An 18962-nucleotide genomic window follows, 5' to 3' on the forward strand; every position below is an offset into this window, starting at 1 on the left:
TATTATAGTATCCGTTTAGACTTTCCATTTGAAAGTTCATTTTTATCTGGAATAAATATTGACAGTAGTATGCATTTGGAGAATCTTTTTTATTTCTGTTTCTTTATATGTAATACATCTTGAGCAAATCAAACTACAGCAAAATATGGGCAGTCTTGAGTACTTTTAAGAGGAAAAGCACAGTGACAGAAAACTGGAAAGTTATTTTGACAGGTTGTATAATCCATTCCTCTCAAGCAAAAAATCCAAAAAAAGCAGGGGGAGACCCAACAAATTCTTTTTACTACAATGTTTGGCAACTCTCTCTGTTGGAAAGGTCTTCCATATTTCAACCAGAGCTTCCTTTTTCATTGTCAATCTCATTCTTCTTGACACAGTGTCTGTAATGCTCATTTCTTTCTCCTTCAGTTTTCTGGAAGTGGTATTCTCCTGTTTTCTTTAAGACAGGGATAACACAGAAGTTTCCTCCCCTGCACCAGCTTTGGCCTTAATGGTAGACAGTTTCCTCCTTGAGCAATTGAGAAATTAGGCCCCTTTCTTAGGAATGTTCTAAAGTGTTTTTGTATGGCCAGTTTGTTCTCTAATAAGCAAGATGCTATTTTTAAAACATCTTTACACCACCAGGTGTTGGTGCCTCATGTCTGTAATCCTAGCTATTCAGGATTTGAGGATCATGGTTCAAAGCCAGCCTGGGTAGAAAAGTTCCTATTCTATGCACCTCTTATCAGCAAAAAAGCCAGAAATGCAAAAAAAAAAAAAAAAAAAAAAAGCCAAGTTAAGAGTGTGAGGCCTTGAGTCCAAGTCCCAGTGCACACGCGCGCGCGCGTGCGCACACACACACACACACACACACACACACACACACACACACACACACACTCCAAATCAGCATAGACACAGTACCTGAGTAGGGAGACGAAAGCTCTCCTATGCTGTGTGAATATATTTCGTGGAGCTGAGAAGAAGGCTGAGAAAGTGGGAACAGGGGCATTAGAGAAGCTTCTATTGGCCAAATCTTGTAAACCACTGGAGTAGCCAGGAGGACCCACAGAATGTGAGTGTCCTCCGTTTTCTCTCCACACTTACTCCAAGTTCTAGAGGCCTAGAGTTGGTGAGAACAAGTGACACCCTTTCCTTTGCCCAGTTTTCCTCTCTTAGTAATTGTTTAAGCAAATTAGAAACTTACTGCTTTTCTTCAATTATGTGTTGTCTTACCTGCTTTTGTTTGTGTTTTATGCCACATTGGGGCTTAAACTCAAGTCCCCAAGCATTCTCTGGCTGTTCTATTCAAGGTTGATACTCTATTACTTGAGCTATATCTCCACTTCTGGCTTTTGACTGGGTAATTGGCTATATGGTCTCCTTCTAGACTTTTCTGCATGGGCTAGCTTTGAACCTCAATCCTCAGATCTCAGCCTCCTAACTAGTTAGGATGCAGGCATGAGGTGCCAGTACCATACATGCTTTTCTTTAAATGCCTGGCTTGGCATGCAACCCAAGCACAATCTTACTGTAAAATGAATCCAGAAGTTTGTTAGAGAGTTAGCAGTCTGTTCTGTACAATAGTAAAACCTAAGCTACACAAAGGGAGGAAAGTCCTGCTGAAGTTGTTGAATGGATACTGGAGCACAAGAAACAGAGTGGAGGCCTGCTTTCTCATTTATCAGAGTCATTCAATTAAACAAACAAACCCCAAAGAGAAGCCCTCCAAGGAAATCTCCCCCCCCCAGCACATAATGAAAAACCAAACCAACCAAACTTGTCTGACTTTAATATACATGTATATATATATATATATATATATATATATATATATATATTAAATAAAAGGACTGTTTAAAAAGATTGTGTGCCACTTCTTCGAGATTTGCCATGCCAAAGTGCATAAGTGTGAGTGATGTAGAGGTACTTGTTTATTATAGAGCACATTTCAATGCAGTAATCATAAATATTGCTAAGGTTGTGCTCTGTTGAAATATGACCTACATACTCTTGATTGTTTGTGTTACGTGATTTGTCTGACACCCATTACATTCTGGGTAATAGCAGCCATTTGTTGCTCTGCACAGCAGGCTCTTTTGACAAAAGAAAATAGGCAGCAATAAAAAAGCTATAGTCTGAATTACATTCTGCACAGAGCTGCACTGCTGAGAGTTGGTGCAAGTGTGTTAACAATGCTCTGAACTGCCTCTTGTCAGCCTTCAGCCTGTAATGGCCATCTGTCCTCACATAAATCTGTCAAAACCTGCTAAGTTCAAGAGAGAGCATGGAATATACCTTGTACTGTCAACACCAAAAATGTACACATTCCCCAGAAAAATCAACACACAGGAAATAATCCAGAGGTTATAGCAGACATTGACACTGTTGATTTAGTCGTGGGGCATGAAATTGAGAGTCTGGCAATTAGTAGGAAGATGAGTAAAGGTAGCAGCAATAAGGATTTGAGTAGTGACCTTCTTCCTACTGGAGGGAAGGGATTGTGGGTAGAGAAGGCCAGGTTAGAAAAATCTAACCGATGAAGGGCCAGTTACAGCGGTAGTCTGTCCCATCAACAGCTTTTCAAAGTTTGCTACTATCTTCAAAGGAATTTTTAAAGTGATCCTTGCACTTGTATTTTATTTTGCTTTGCCATGGGTCCCATCTATATATCTGAAACTAGAGTGATAATTAGGCACTTGGTTATACAACATCTTGCCATCCCGGAGACTTGTGTCCAAGTAAGGCCGAGGTATTTTTCTGATCCAAGATAGGAAAAGTGTGAAAAGTTTAGGGAACTATTGAAATTGTTTTCTACTACCCCTAAATGTATGAATTTACCATTCAATAATCAACTGTTGTTGATTTAGTTGAACAAGTGAGGGCAACAAAACTTTAACCTCCTGGGGTTTTTCTCCATAGGATGCATTTGGTTGCATCTCAGTGTTTCTAGTTTTTCTGCATACATTGGTCAGAAAAATATAAATATTTGAAATTTGAAAGAATTACCTCTTTATTAAAATGAAGGATGAAGTTCTTGGGAACTGAGTCTTTGAAGTTCCAGAAGTAGATGCCACATAGCAAGTTCACAGTAAATGTCTGCTCAGTAGCCAGAAGTGACTCACACGTGAGCAAGTTAGGAAAATTTGTTGTTGTTCTTTTAACTCAAAGAAAATACAATTAGTATGTCATCACTCCCAGGAGCAACTTGAGAACCAGTTATTTAAGCAATAATGAGCTTAGGTACTAGGACAAAGGTTTCAGATTTTCTAGATGGAAAAGAATTTCTATATTTAAAATCCCTAGATAGCTGAGCTAATTTTAGAACTTGTCTCTCTTTAACAGTGGCCTAATTTGGCATTTCAGAAATTTAGGTTTCTTTTTATACATCTAGAATATCTGTCAAAACACATACATTTGGGAGTAGAAGGTACTGGGTTACGGAGATGTGTAAAGCCTGGATTTCATATGAAATGAGAAGTACTCTCATTTCTGAGTCATCTAAAAGGAAAATAAAAATAAATGTTCACATGTTACAATGATCAGGAGGCTGAGATCTGATGATCACAGTTCCATGCCAGCCTGGGCAGAAAAGTCTGTGAAACTCTTATCTCCAAGTAATCAGCAAAAACTGAAGTAGAGGTGTGGTTCAAGCAGTAGAGTACCAACTTTGAGCACAAAAAGCTCAGATATAGTGCCCAGGTGCTAAGAATAAGTCCCAGAACCAGCGTGCACGTGCACATGCGCACGCGCGCGCACACACACACACACACACACACACACACACACAAATGTTGCAATTAATTAATCCAAGCATTATCTCACAAAGTACTTGCTTGTCTTTGGAGAGACTAGACAATAATTTGAAGTTGAAGATGGTAACAAGAAAATACAGAAATATTTTATAGATGCGTAGTGAGGGATATTGACCATAGATTAATTATTTGGGTATAAATCATTCTAAAATAAAGTGATCATAAACAAATTATGAAGCTGGATTTTTGGAAGTTGAATGTCATTTTCTCTAATTCAGGGTTGTAGTTTTTTGTATATTTGACTGGTATTTACTCAGCCGAGAGGTTCATTGTCATTAGTTCTCCTCTGGTTCTTGTGAACAGTGGTTGAGAACTTGCCATTTCTTTCCTGGGCTTTAATACTTTTTAATGTATTGTGTTGGTAAATTGAATGTAGCCTGTGGTATGAATGAGGGCCGTGGAGATGATAAACCAGACAAGAGGGAGCATGTTGTGGGGAGAGAGAGAGAGAGAGAAACAGAGAGAGGAGAAAATGGAATGTAGTAGAAGGTTTTATATGGACTGGAAGACACATTCATCTGTGAAAAAGGAAACATAAGAGGAATGATGCAGACTTTCATTTGGGAAAAGGACACATGACTTTCTGCGACACAAAAGCACTTGTGAGGCTCTCGTATTTGCACTTGTATGTCATCAACTTTTCTGGGCTGGAATTCCAAAGTCCAAACCCTTGACATTGTTATACCTTTCCTTACACAGAGAGAATTAGCTAGGAATGCTAAAAGTTCCCAAATATTGGTGTCAGATATTTTATTTTGAGGGGGGAAAATAATTTATTTCTTCCACTTCTTTATTGGAAAATAGGAGAGTAAGACAGCAGCATCTTTCCGTTTTATATCAAAATTTCATGTGGATTACTGTGACCTACTTGGTTTTATATATATATATATATATATATATATATATATATATATATATATATATATACATATACATACATACAGCAAGGTAGAACTTTTTTTCCCTTGAAATGTGCAGTTGCCTTAAGTCTAACCCCAGGCTTGTTAACAGACTTCAAGTTCTTTTTGCTGAGTGGCGTTCGCCAATCCTCCATTCCTCCTAAACTGAAATGTTCCCTTGTAAGCAAAAAGTCATTTGAACTCCAGCCTCCTCTTCTTCAAAGTTCCCTGGACTCTGGAACCAGCCAGTTCACAGTACTTCTTCAGCATACAGGCATGAGTCATATTTACTCAGGGGTGAAACTTAGAGGCAACTACTTTGCCTCTGACTTCTTGACCATAGTGTCTGGTAGAAGGCGCTGCCCTTTTGAGACAAAATGAAATGGGCCACCGCTGAGAAGTGACTCCTTTGCTCCTTTTACTTCTTCCTAATGTAATTAGTTGCTGAAGTCTGAATTTGTTTCAGTCTCTCTGTCTCATCACTCTGTGTGACGTGTGCACTACATAAAATGGTCCCCGGCACAGTGGTATTTACACCACCGGGCACTTTGGTTTCTGTCTCAGGACCATATTTTCGACAGAATGTATTAGTTATGCTTACAAGAATGTATTATACCTACATTAGCCATGGTTTACTAAGTTAATGAGCTGTGGAGGCAAAGAATCATTACCGTCAAGCCATTTCCCTGAATTCGTCTGTGGTTGTCTCGTCTGTTGGACTGAACGTAACTTCAAACTTGTCTAGGTTAGTCCCATCTCAAGTGATGCTCACTGCTACTCCATTTTTTTTAATGCTAAATTCCTTGGCTCCAAGGATAGATTTTTCTGGATTGGCCAAAGACCTTTGAACCAAGACATCCTCTGAAATGTTGTTTGCTGACAAATGCCTGCAAGGCTCTCTCTCTCTCTTCTGATTCCTGTTGATTTTTCCATTAGTCAGCCTATGTTGAACCTTTGAGAATGTGAGCCTGGGTAATGCCTGGCACCATCCGGGCAGTGGTGGCACGTTCGTCCGTGTTTTCTGAGAAGCCAGATGTCTTACCGTTGATTGGTGTCTTGAGATACAAAATATCACAGCCCTCACTGTGCTGTTTGGCCTTGTCCATCCATCTTTTCTGGGTGACAGAGGCTTAGGAGAAGACATAGTTTTTCAGATCGTGTGAATTTCTTTCTTCTTCTTTAACTGAGTTTTAAACCTGGTCTGAAATCTTGGCAAGTTTAAAAAGAAATGAGTCTTATCATTTAAGAACATTATCTCTCCGTCTCTTTCCTTCATCTCTCTCTATTATTATTTTTCTTTCTTTTTCTGTTTTTGTTTTTGTTTTGTTTTGTGTTTAACCTTAGGCCTAACTCCACCTACCACTCCTCCTCATAAAGCCAACCAAGATAGCCCTTTCAGGGCTTCTCCCAAGCTGAAGTCCTCTTGCAAGACTGCAGTGCCACCACCATCAAAGAAACCCCGGTACAGTGAGTCTTCTGCTACCCAAAGCAATCACTCCACCAAGAAAGGGCCGGAGCAATCTGAGCTGTATGCACAGCTCAGTAAGTCCTCTGCGCTCAGCAGTGGACACGAGGAAAGGAAGCCCAAACGGCCCAGCCTACGGCTGTTTGGTGACCATGACTATTGTCAGTCGATTAATTCCAAAACGGAAATACTCATCAATATATCACAGGAGCTCCAAGACTCCAGACAACTAACCTACAAAGATGCCTCCTCTGACTGGCAGAGGCACATTTGTTCTTCCACGGATTCAGACCAGTGCTACCTGAGAGAGACTTTGGAGGCCAGCAAGCAGGTCTCACCCTGCAGTACCAGAAAACAGCTCCAAGACCAGGAAATTCGGGCCGAGCTGAACAAGCACTTTGGCCATCCCAGTCAAGCTGTTTTTGACGACGAAGCAGACAAGACCAGTGAACTGAGGGACAGTGACTTCAGTAATGAACAATTCTCCAAACTACCTATGTTTATAAATTCAGGACTAGCCATGGACGGCCTGTTTGATGACAGTGAAGATGAAAGTGATAAACTGAGCTACCCGTGGGATGGCACGCGATCCTACTCGTTGTTCGATGTGTCGCCTTCTTGCTCTTCTTTTAACTCTCCGTGTAGAGATTCAGTATCACCACCCAAATCCTTATTTTCTCAGAGACCCCAAAGGATGCGCTCTCGTTCAAGGTCCTTTTCTCGACACAGATCGTGTTCACGATCACCGTATTCCAGGTCAAGATCAAGGTCCCCAGGCAGTAGATCCTCTTCCAGGTAAACCTTGTCCAAACCCAGCCAACGCCTTCGGTGTTTCCCAGGAAGTCAAAGAACCCTTCTGACCCCACAACCCATTCAGCCCCTTACCCTCACCATTCCCAGGGTTGCTAGAATTAGTAATGTTCTTATCCACTTCTTCCTTCCTATTTTCTCTTACATCTCTCACTTTGAGCCATAACAATAGAGACAGCAATTGGTAAGAGACTTGCTTATCAAATATTTCTCATTACTGGGAGAGCTGTCCTGTGCCAGGAAACTTGAAATCCATCCCAGATACAGCTGGCAATGGGCTGGGCCTGGTTGCTCAGGGTTAGTACCAGTAAGAGGCCCAGAGAAGGAGGATGTGGCTGCAGGCCCTTAGAGCTCACCAGCTGATCCAAACTGCCATTGGAATGTCTCACTAGTAGGTAGGAAGGAAAAGCCAGTTTATGTAGGACAGTGTTCTGGAGAATGTTCACTAATGCCAATAAACTGGTGGATGACAGTTGCAAATGTCCCTTTTATTTTCCTCCTCTCTCTCAGGTCCTGCTACTATTATGAGTCAAGCCACTGCAGATACCGCACACACCGAAATTCTCCCTTGTATGTGAGATCACGTTCAAGATCGCCCTACAGCCGGAGACCCAGGTAATGAAGCATGTCCTTTACTTAGAGCTGCTTTTCTTCTCCCCCTCCTTTCGATGACAAGAGATTATCCAAAGCCTTTCTCCCCTCCCCAAATTATGATTCATGTTGTCGTGTCAAGGGAGGTGGTTGGTTTGATGATGAAGTTATGTTTTCCAGGTATGACAGTTACGAGGCGTATCAACATGAACGGCTGAAGCGGGAGGAATATCGCAAAGAACATGAGAAGCGGGAATCAGAAAGGTCCAAACAGAGAGAGAGGCAAAGGCAGAAGGCAATCGTAAGCAGCTTGGAATGAATTTTCTCCCTCCCCCACCCACCTCACTCCCTAATGTGCTTTTTTTTTAAATTTATTTTGGGGGTAGATTAGAAAATCAGCTAAAGCTAAGGTTTTGTGAACGTATCAGGGGGTGTTTAGTCCCTGTTAACACAGCTAAAGTCCATTCATTTCTCATGATAGTGGTTATTTTTAGGTTCCTTTTGGTTTCCAAGTTTTTCTTGGGAAAACTAGTTGGAGTAATGGGTTTTTCTTGGTGCTGCCTGTTGCTTATTTTCTCTGTGAGAGTCAGGAGGAGGTATGGCTGGTTGAGCCCAGCTTCATCTGGAGGGGGCAGATCTGAAGATCAGGTTGACCATAAAGTAGCTGGATTTGTGTTGGATTTAAAGGTGTATGTGGAGGAAAACTTGTTAAGAAAGTGGTCATTTCTTACTTGTAGTGGTCCAACACTTAAGGGAGTAGGGGATTCATATACCTTTCTTATGAATGACTTCTCAGTAAGCCGTTAGTGGTTACATAACCACTTATAATAAGGTGTTATGTTCACTTGACATTTATATAAAGCCGAGTCTTCTGTGTGAAGACCCGGGCTTCCTTAAACTTGCTTGTTCTCAGAATGTCGATATGCTTTCTCAGCAGTGGCTAATAAGTAGACTTTACCCCAGCTCCCTGCTGCTGTTTATCAACCTAGACCTGGGACAGTAAAAATACAACACTCCAGTTGTCCACATCCAGGACATGCCCAACACAGACATTCCTAATTGATCTCAGAATTCTTCCTCTGAACTCCCACAGAGCCCTGGGTCTTACCCAATATGGTCCTCCAGGGAAGCCATGGCTAATCAATAAGCTATAACATTGCTTTGGCTTATTGCACCTGCTGCCTGTCTGTGCTATCAGCTCAGGGGGCTTCAAAAAAAATCACTATTTCACATATCTTTCATTTAAGTTAATGAAAGCTTTAGGGAAATGAGTTTTAACTATAAAGTTTGGGTTTCTATGGTACCTTTAAGAAAATCCAGGATTATCAATGCATTTTTAAAAAACCATTATAAAAGAGCTTAGAGTCAAAAGTGAAGCATTAACCAACAGTTACTAACTTGGGGAAAAATGCTAAATGAGAGGTTTGTTAATCACAGTCACTTGAGGCAAAGGAAATGAGAAGTAATTGGTCAGGTTAAAGTTCTGGGGCGTTTGCTCCCATTTAATTCTGAATGTACCTACAGCTGAATCAAAGGCCTTGTACAAATAACAACTCTTTTCCTAATTTTATTCAACTTTTAAATGGACTAAAATATTAACATTTACCAGAGTATAATTAGTTAATACTTAGAAAGACTAATGAAAATGAAAATTTCCATTTTTCTAATTTTGCTGTATTTAATTAATGGGCTACTTGATAATACTAATAATGCACATTTATATAATGCCATATAGTTTACAAAGCCTTTTAACATGACACATTAGTGTTAATGATTACATAAGAGAACCATGTTGGGCAAGTATATAGTAGGAAAATAGCATTCACAAATTCATATGAAATTCTTGATGTTTCTCTCAAAAATAGGGCCTAAAGAGAGAGAGAGAGACTAATAGTTTCATCATATGTTTTTCTCATTTTGAGCAAAAAAAATCTAGTTCTGAGCAAAACAAATTATTATTTTAATTAAAAATATGTAGATAAATGGTATGTGTTTACTTCAGGAAAGGAAAGGGAGGGAGAGATCTCTTTTACTACTTGGGGTATTTCTGAATAGAGTGTTTAATTGGTCTAGATATGTAAAAAGTATTCTTTGGAATACCATTTTCAGCTTGTAAATTGCTACTACCCTGCCTTACTTTTGTGTGACTCAAATGTTGACTAGTTTTTTAGTTAATTCTTTTTTTCACTATGAAAATGCTTTAATGGTGTCGGTACAACACAAGATGTCAAGACAGGACAGCAAGAACACAATGGACAGGACTAGCAGATCTTAGTTAATTCTTTAACTAGGACAATATAAGTTCTCTTTGAAAGAGGATTTGTCATAGTACCAGTGTCAAATTGGCTTATATGAAATCATTATACATTAACTAGATACTGATGTGAAGTTTGGCTTGAGGGTTTGTTTTGTCTTTAGTTTTGAAAAAGAGATTTCACAAAGCAAATTAGGACAGAGAAATTGTTTACACAATGACTATAGGTAATAAATGCTAAATACAGATATTGGAATTTATGTTAAAGCATTTCTCACTTGCAGAGTTATGTGCTAACTAAATGAAATTTCATGACTCTGACAATCATTTGCCTGGTGCTTAGGATGTAAATTTAAGCAAGACTTGTCTCTGTCTCCAGAGAGGTTCTAGCAGGTAATGGTGTATCAACAGGTAATGCAGTATGATAAAGCATATGATAGACTTTTGTTAGGTTTGAACTCAGTGTCTCATGACTCCACTGTTTTTTTTTCAAGGTTGGCACCCTACTATTTAAGCCATACCTCCACTTCTGGCCTTTTGCTGGTTAATTGCAAATAAGAGTCTCAAGAACTTTTCTGCTAGGGTTAGCTTTGAACCATGATCTTTGGATATTTTTACAGAATTACTGTCTTTTGTCTTTGTCTTGTGGGCTGCAAAACATTGATTTTGAGTTCCATGGAGATAGTTAAGGAAATGTATAAACTTCTCATAGCCTATGCCTTGTCTAAAAGTCTCAGTCAAGTCCAATTTGAATATATGTCCCGAATCAGAAAGCTAAAGAATACTACTGACAAGCAATTCCTAACACAGAATCATGGATTGTGGTTGACTCTCACCATCATTTCAATAGCTGCTTTCACATGACTCCCCATCTAAACTTTTCTCCCCAAACCAAGCCACCTTCTGCCTTTGTCTGTCTCCTAAGCCTGAAATAGTGCAGGGTACATTGGGACCCTGGCAGGCAGCGTTTCATACTTGGTGTCTAAACAGACTGATTTAATATCTGGTGGAATTTGATACCCACCTCCATTCGCATTCTGTAGTTTCCTGCCAGACCACATGATAATGGGGTGTACATTTAAAGGACAAATGTAGACTTTATGATATGGCTTAGTGCTTAGAACCCAACCCAGATGTGTTTGGGCAATGACTATATCATTTCCTTCCTCTTCTCTGTTGGTCAGCACAAAGCCCAGGAGCCAGAAACAGTAAATCATCACCCATGACTATAGACTTCTTCCAAAGGAAAACAAAAGTTGTCTGATTTGTCAGTTGCTCACTTTTTTCCTTTTTTCCTTTTTTCTTTCTTTCTTTCTTTCTTTCTTTCTTTCTTTCTTTCTTTCTTTCTTTCTTTCTTTCTTTCTTTCTTCTTTCTTTTTTCCTTCTTTCTTTCCTTCCTTTCTTCCTTCCCTCCCTCCCTCCCTGTCTCCCTTCTTTCCTTCCTTCCTTCCTTCCTTCCTGCTTCCTTGCTCTCTTCTCTCTCTTTCTTTCTCTTTTGAGAAAATTAATCCATTTCTCATTCAAGCCTTTTCTTGTGCTGTTGGAGTATTTAGTCCTTTAAAGCAGTTATTTCAGGTGGTTGAAGAGAGGTTGTGTGATTGACTTTTAAGTTCAGTATTTAGAAATTTTAATTTCATGGCAAGATGAACAAATTCTAGAGATCTGCTGCACAACAGTCTTCCTATGTTTGAGAACATGGGAATGTGTACCTTGATAAATGTTAATATGATAGATTTCACATTGAGTATTCTCTCTCTCTCTCTCTCTCCTCTCTCCAAAATAAAAAACGAGAAGTGGAGCTCTGGCTCCAAGTGGTAGAGCACCAGCTTTGAGTACAAAGTCTCAGGAACAGTGCCCCAGCCCTGAGTTCAAACCCCAGGACTGGCACAAAAATAAAAAGAACATCCTCCTCTAGCAGGCTCTTAGTAAATGACTGCTGAATTAGATATGAAGAGCAGAAGGAAAAGACTTTCAAAGAAAATTTTGGTCTTTCAGCCTATCCATATCTTTCCATGACCCTCTGTATGCTTTTACTTTTAGAAAAACCCTTGTAACAGCATTAACTCATCCTTGGTATTTATAGTATCTTCAAAAGTGTGTGTGTGTGTGTGCGTGTATGGGCACGGGGCATGTACCCCCACCTGCAACATTGCTGGGGATTGAACCTAGGGTCTAATATATGCTAACCAGGTGCTCTACCACTGATACATACCCCAAGCCTTAACTTGGGAAATTTTGAAAAAGTCATATTGAACCTATTCTAGAAATGAGATCAAGTATATCATTGGTAAGGTTGGTATATTGTTTTCTTAGAAACTAAGAAAGAACTTGTATATTACTCTGACTTGGGATAATAGATTAAATGTTCTTGAAACCCAAATCTGCATTATACCAGGCTCTTTCTTCTTAATATCTACAAATCTAAGACATTTTAGTGAGATACTCCATAAGATCATCAAACACAGGAGTAGACCTGCCTAGAGTTCAGTGTTACTTCCCCTGCAGCTTTCTTAGTCAAGGCTCTCTTATCCAGTATAGTTTATGATTTGGTAAGACCCAACCATAGTTTCCTTTTCCCCAGCTAACTGGGAGCATATAATCTTTTGATAAAGACTTGGTAATACAAAGTCAGTTAATTCAGTCAGGTTTATTTTCCTTTATTTATGTTCTATGTTTTGATATAACGAGGATTTACTGTGGCCATTAATGCGACATAACTCTTCAATTTTATTATCCACCCCATCAGTAACTGGCTTTTGTGAAAATTGAAGCTAAAAGTTATTTGATAAATGTTCCGTCCTCCTCAATAGTGAAAACTGGTCTGAAAAATCATTTTTCAAGGAGCTTTTCTTCCAAAGGTTTCAAGTTCCTTCAAGCCTTTAAGAAGTTGGAAATGTTATTAAGCATTTTGATTTCTTTTCCTTTCATCTCCTGTTTAGAAATTAATGTCTTGAAAAATTGGCTACAAGTGTTAAGGGTTTTTTTAAGAGAGATGAAATCTATTCATCTGTCTAATATGTTAAAAAGAACTGTTTCTTTGCCAGACATCATGGGTAATCTTGGAAAGTTTTGTCTTTGCTTCTAGACCCTCAGATATTTTCTATTTTCATTTTTAGCATTTGGAAAACAAAGCACTTCAATGGTTTTCTCCATTGAGAATTTCCCATGTGTTCAATCCTCACCCTTTGTAAGGGAGCAGGACATGACCCATTGCTGTATTTCATAAAAGGAGATGGTAGAATAAAAAGTAATTTAAGCAATTATGGAACAGGCTTTTGATTCCCCATTTCTTCCTCCTAGGTTACATCTTCTTTTTAGTAAAGAACATATCAGTATCCATTATCAAAGGTCTTGTGGTTTATCTCCTTTTTGTGGGATTATTGTTGCACTCAACATGGTATAAAGCGGCAATTCAGAAACTGTCCCGATATGTCTGCATATGGGTGTACATATGGTTGATTTTAGCTTTAACTTCAAATTTCCTTGAATACATAGGCTGTGTGTATTCCCATAATGGCAGCTGAGCAATTTCTTTTCTACAGCTCAATTTCTTTTCTTCTCGTCTACGATTCCCTCTCCTTTCACTCTATATAGTAGTAACTTTCCTAAAAGGCTCATTTAAAAAATAAAGCCAGAACACCCATGCAAGCAGGCGCCAGGAAGTTTAAGTTTAGATAACAGTGCCATCACATTTGGCAGTTGGGCCAAAGCTGGGTGCGTAAATAGAATGGAATGCGGTGTTATGATTCCCTTGCTAACGTGTGCAGTACTGCTCCAGCCGGAGCCTCACCCATCCATTTCTATCTCCTGCCTGGCAGGCCGCACAGGGTTCTGAAACATCCCAGTTACAGCCTTTGATTGACACACAATCTACATGCAAGTCCCATTGGTCACCTGGTCTGTCTGCTGTGTTCCTCTGGTCAGTTTGTAATCTGAGGAGTTTGTGTTTTATCAGCTTTTCCAGTGGTGTCCACCTCTGATTTCCAGAGGTAATTTTTATGAATGAAGGCATGCAAACATGTAACTCCTCTAAACTTCTATTTGAGCCTCAAATTCACCTTTCCTAGGACAAACAAGCTTTCATTCGCCTTTGTGTTGGAGCATCTCAAAGAGTTAGGCATCTTTGATGCAATGAAGGTTGAAAGTATAGTGTTTTGAAAATGAAGTAATTAGTGATTGATGAGTTTTACTACAAATATCCATTGGGTTTATATTATGTTTCAACTGCACTTCATATAAAGGAGTGAAAAGAAAGATGGAGTTATGGTTGCTACTTTTATGAAGCTCCCCTTGGCTCAAGGAGGCCAACATTGAACAACAATGTCCCTCAGCTCTTCAGCTCAAGGCTAACACTGTACCACTTGAGCCACGGTGCCACTTCTGGCCTTTTCTGCTTATGTGGTCCTGAGGAATCGAAGCCAGGGCCTCATGCATGCAAGGCAAGCGCTCTACCACTGAGCCCCTCCCAGCTCTACTGTCTTTTTTTTTTCTTTTTCCTTTTGTTGTCTTTTCTTTTTTAGTCCTGGACATTGCACTTGCTGGGCAAGCGCTTTGCCACTGCACTACATCCCAACCCTATTTTTTTAAGTTCACAGTTAATTTATAATTGTCCAGAGAAATACAAAGGGGAAATAAAATTTTCCACATGAGCAGTATTTATAGGAAGCCAGACTTCATCTCAGACCTCAGGTGGGAAATGAACGCTTGAGCTGAAGATGTAACTATGGAAAGGATGTTCCGAGGTAGCAGCAGAAGAGCTGTGGGATGAAGGACCACATTCTGCTCTGGGGGACATGGGGCTCACTGAGACTGGAAGCTACCATCAAGTAAAGAAAGGGGTGAAGGGGAAAAAGATTATGAAGCAAAAAAGTGGGGGATGCATAATGCAGGGTCTGCCTGGTAGGTCTTATTAGTGATTTTGATATTTTATTAAGAGTTCTAGGTGCTATTAACTGGACTTGCATTCATGTTGGGTTAGCAAAGAGTGTTCTGTCTGCAGTGAAAGGAGAAATTGGAAGAAAGAAAATACAAAGTTGAGGATCTAAGAAAGGATGTGCTTATGGATTATGGCTTAAAGGAGAGGGAATAAGAGTCAGAGATCAGGATTTTGGAAGCAAAACATGACACCACCTAATGAGTGATTGAATACGTGGACAGGACAAAGAGAGCAGAGCAGACAAGACTCAATATTTTTGTTCTGAATACTGGGCGAGAGAGTCGCGATGACATTAATGATGAGGATTAGAGCAAAATGGAGAAATGTGAAGGGAAAGACATACTGAAGGAAAGGAAAGTGGAACTTGGATCCAATGTAGTCTTTCCATGGGAATGGAGTCTGGTTTGCGGGCTTCTCCAGGCTTATTTTCTTCCTGGGGTCCAGACCTCACTAAAGTCTCTCCTTTCCTCTGCCTCCCGTACCCCCTCCTCACTATAGGAAGAACGCCGTGTGATTTATGTTGGCAAAATCAGACCTGACACAACACGGACAGAACTGAGGGACCGCTTTGAAGTTTTTGGTGAAATTGAGGAGTGCACTGTAAATCTGCAGGATGATGGGTGAGGATCTTCAAGATTATTTCTTGTTTAGAGGCTGACGTATGTTAAAAATTATGGCTCTAAGATGACTGGGATGGGAGTTGCCAATGTAAGTGCTTTGACAGATGACATGTTGAGTTCAGAACCTTATTTATTTTCTTTCATCCCTATTTATTAATCTTTCTAGTTGAGATTTTTCCTGTCTCAGAAATAAGTATTTAGCAGCTTGACAGGACAATCACACTGATAAATGGCTGCAGTGGCTGAGGCTTTGGCGCCTGTGACGTCTCCCAAAGCAGAAGGGCTTACAGTCTTCCCTGCACTGAATGTGTCTTCTCTGTCCATTCCAGAGACAGCTACGGCTTCATCACCTACCGTTACACCTGTGATGCTTTTGCCGCTCTTGAGAATGGATACACTCTGCGCAGGTCGAACGAAAGCGACTTTGAGCTGTACTTTTGTGGACGCAAGCAATTTGTCAAGTCTAACTATGCAGATCTAGGTATGGCTTTTATTGCACATGGAATGAAAAACCCATTTGAGAAAAAAAAACACTCAGAAATGGAAGCCACACACTGAGCGGGCCCCTTAGGTGTGAGTGTCACTCTTATTTTACCGGAGGTGGTAGGGGAGATGTTTGAATACCAATATTTTTTTAAATTTTTTCATTTATTTATTTTGGTTGTGAAGGTACTAGAGTTTGAACTCAGGGCCTTTGTGCTCTTAATTAGGATTCTTTTGCTCTACCACTTGCGCCAAACTTCCATTTCTGGCTTTTGGTTGGATATTTGGAGATAAGAATCTCTGGCATTTGCCTGGATTGTCTTTGTGCCATGATCTTCTTATCTCAGCCTCCTGAGTAGCTAAGTACAGGCATGAGTCAATAACACCTATCTCAGATAATACTGTTTTTACACATGTGACTTAATTTTAGAAGCAAGGGGCCTACTCCTAGCAACACAGGGCAGATACTGCTTGTGTTGTCTGCACCATTTGTATATATATTTATAGAAGGTATTGTGCTTTGTATGTAGTAAAATTTGTATGTTTTATGTGTTGTTTATGTGTGTGTGTGTGTGTGTGTGTGTGTGTGTGTGTATTTAATGTGTGTTTGTAATCTGCTTTTGCTTTCCGTGACTATTCTCAATTCTTTAGTACAAACCACAGTATGGCCACAGTGGGCTTAGGGAAGAGAATATGCTCAGTGTAAGCCCCTTGCTTCTGAAGTTACTTCATAGGTTAAAAAAAAATCTGAGCCAGGCACTGGTGGCTCTTTTCTCCTCATTATTTCACAAGCTCTTAGGAAAACTGTCATTTTCCATGAATTACAATGAGAGGAGAAAGTAAAATTTCATATGGTAAATGATCCTGTGCTCACTTTCTTTAGAACAGAAGACACAAACCCTATTATTTGGTGAGTGCTTCCCTGTGCTAGAACAGAAGGCCAGGAGTTCTGAAAACATTTTCTCATTTGCTTCACAAGATTATTCTAAGAGGTGGACATTACTGTTATCATCCCCATTTTCAAATAATGAAAGGGAGACATAAGTAAATATTTGTTTTTCCTGTTATGAAAGCTGGATAAAAATAGTTAAGAAGAAAAGTAAAATTACCCATCAGCCCATTCTCAAGCAGTAACCACAACTAATAAATGAATGAGCTAGCTTACACTATTTTGCCTTGTAAAGCCTACTACCTTATTTCCAGGTCACTTTATACATATATTTTATACACATACACATGCATACACACACATATGTTCTGCTGTTTCTTAACACTGTAAGTTCACTTCTTGTGAGTAACAGAGTCATACATATTTCATTAATACATCATAGTGATCTCCTAGTATTTTGTTGAACAAATTTTATCATTCGACTCAATTATTTTATAACAGCCACATGTGTACAATGCAATTTTAATTTTTTTGTTTTTGGGTTCAGTCGTGGGGCCTGAACTCTGGGCCTGGGTGCTGTCCCTCAGCTCTTCAGCTCAAGGCTAGTGTTCTAACACTTGAGCCACAGCGCCACTTTCGGCTTTTTTCTTTTTGCTTATGTGGTGCTGAGAAATTGAACTCAGGGCCTCAGGCATGCAAGGCAAGTATTCTACCACTGAGCCACCTTCCCAGACCTAATTTTAAATTTTTTAACATATTTATTATCTTTAAGTAGTGGTACAGAGAAGTTGCCATTCACCAAAGCAGTTTATGAATATAGTGTATCTTGATCAATGTTACCCCTTTCAATGTTTTTGTTATTTAACAAAGCAGTTTCATGTTTACAATGCTTTTTTTTTTTTTTGGTCGGTCATGGAGCTTGAACTCTAGGCCTGGGCTCAAGGCTAGTGCTCTACCACTTGAACCAAAGCGCCACTTCCAGTTTTCTGGTGGTTTATTGGAGATAAGAGTCTCATGGACTTTTCTGCCTGGGCTGGCTTTGAACTGTGATCCTCAGATCTCAGCCTCCTAAGTAGCTAAGATTACAGGCGAGAGCCACCAGCTCCTGGCTTATACAATGCATCTTGATCTGTCTCATCATTTCAATCTGCTAACTACCCTTCTACCCACCCCTTCCAAGATATATATGTATAGATATATGTAATTTTTGATATTATAAATAATGTCACACTTGACATCTTAATTTCCTTTGTAGCTTTAATTTTGTTCTATCAAATACCATTCCCAATGTGTATATTAGAAGCCTTTAAATTTTCATGAGGAGGGAATGAAGGAAGGAAAGTGGCAAATGGGACGTAATTATTTGAAGTTAATTTATAATATGAGGGAAATTAGCCTGTACATGTATTCCTCGGTATTATTAGAAATCTACCTGCAATTGTTCTGGCTGGAGATAAAGAAATGAACACCGAGTGAGTGCTGGGGTTTCTTTTTTCCCTTGCAACAAAGTGATGTCTTCCCAGAGTAATTGATCTAGGTGCTGTGCATTGTTCAGAGGAAATATGCTATAATTCACTTCTCAGGCTAAATAGATAGTGGAGACAGGGGAGAGGCAGCTGGCTGTTAGCAAGATAGAGGCCTAGGGATGAAAATATAAAATGTGGCAAGTCATTTCTTCAAATGTTGGCTGATAAAAACAGTCAAGACAGATTGGAGCCTTGAGTTGATTTGACTTATTTTATTTATTTATTTTTTTAGTGATGAAGGCTAGGGTGATTCTGGCCTCCCAAAACATCTTGAGTTTAAAATAAGCTACCTAGAGGGGCCTTCAGATCATGATTCATCATGGTCGAGGAGGATTGGATGGTATTTCCAAATTGAACTGGCACCTCCCTGAAATATTTCGAAGAAGAATGCTTCCTTTCTCGTTATCTCCCTGCCTAGCCAGCAGCCATAGAGACTTCACCATTTCTAAGCTTGTTCCACATTTTCTGAAAAGTGTATTGGATGTGCATTGTAGTAGCAAGGGATTTTCCAATCGCCTCAAGCACTTCAGTGGCATGAGCGATAGACTTTCTGAGCATGCATTCAAAAGAACATTGGCTGTAGAGACCTGTCATCCCTGACTTAAAGCATTTTAACTCCATTAGCTTCTGCTTCTTTCCTTGTAAACTATCTTAGTGCTGTTATGGAGAAATATTAATTACATCTGAAGCTGTTA

The 18962-nt window shown here is 39.6% G+C and overlaps 1 protein-coding gene across 4 annotated transcripts in view; it reads left to right on the forward strand.

The window, feature by feature from the left end:
• Ppargc1a (PPARG coactivator 1 alpha) overlaps positions 1–18962 on the forward strand; it is a 649949-nt gene that overhangs the window by 621931 nt on the left and 9056 nt on the right. For all 4 annotated transcript variants that reach the window (XM_070012853.1, XM_070012854.1, XM_070012852.1 and 1 more), the window contains 5 exons: positions 6038–6953; positions 7479–7583; positions 7740–7860; positions 15248–15369; positions 15699–15850. In XM_070012853.1, the coding sequence (XP_069868954.1) occupies positions 6038–6953; positions 7479–7583; positions 7740–7860; positions 15248–15369; positions 15699–15850 (1416 nt within the window). The remainder of the gene's footprint in view (positions 1–6037; positions 6954–7478; positions 7584–7739; positions 7861–15247; positions 15370–15698; positions 15851–18962) is intronic.

Source organism: Dipodomys merriami, unplaced genomic scaffold (genome assembly GCF_024711535.1).
Source record: "Dipodomys merriami isolate MVZ:Mamm:240054 unplaced genomic scaffold, mDipMer1.0.p SCAF_9, whole genome shotgun sequence".
Classification (NCBI taxonomy): Eukaryota; Metazoa; Chordata; class Mammalia; order Rodentia; family Heteromyidae; genus Dipodomys; species Dipodomys merriami.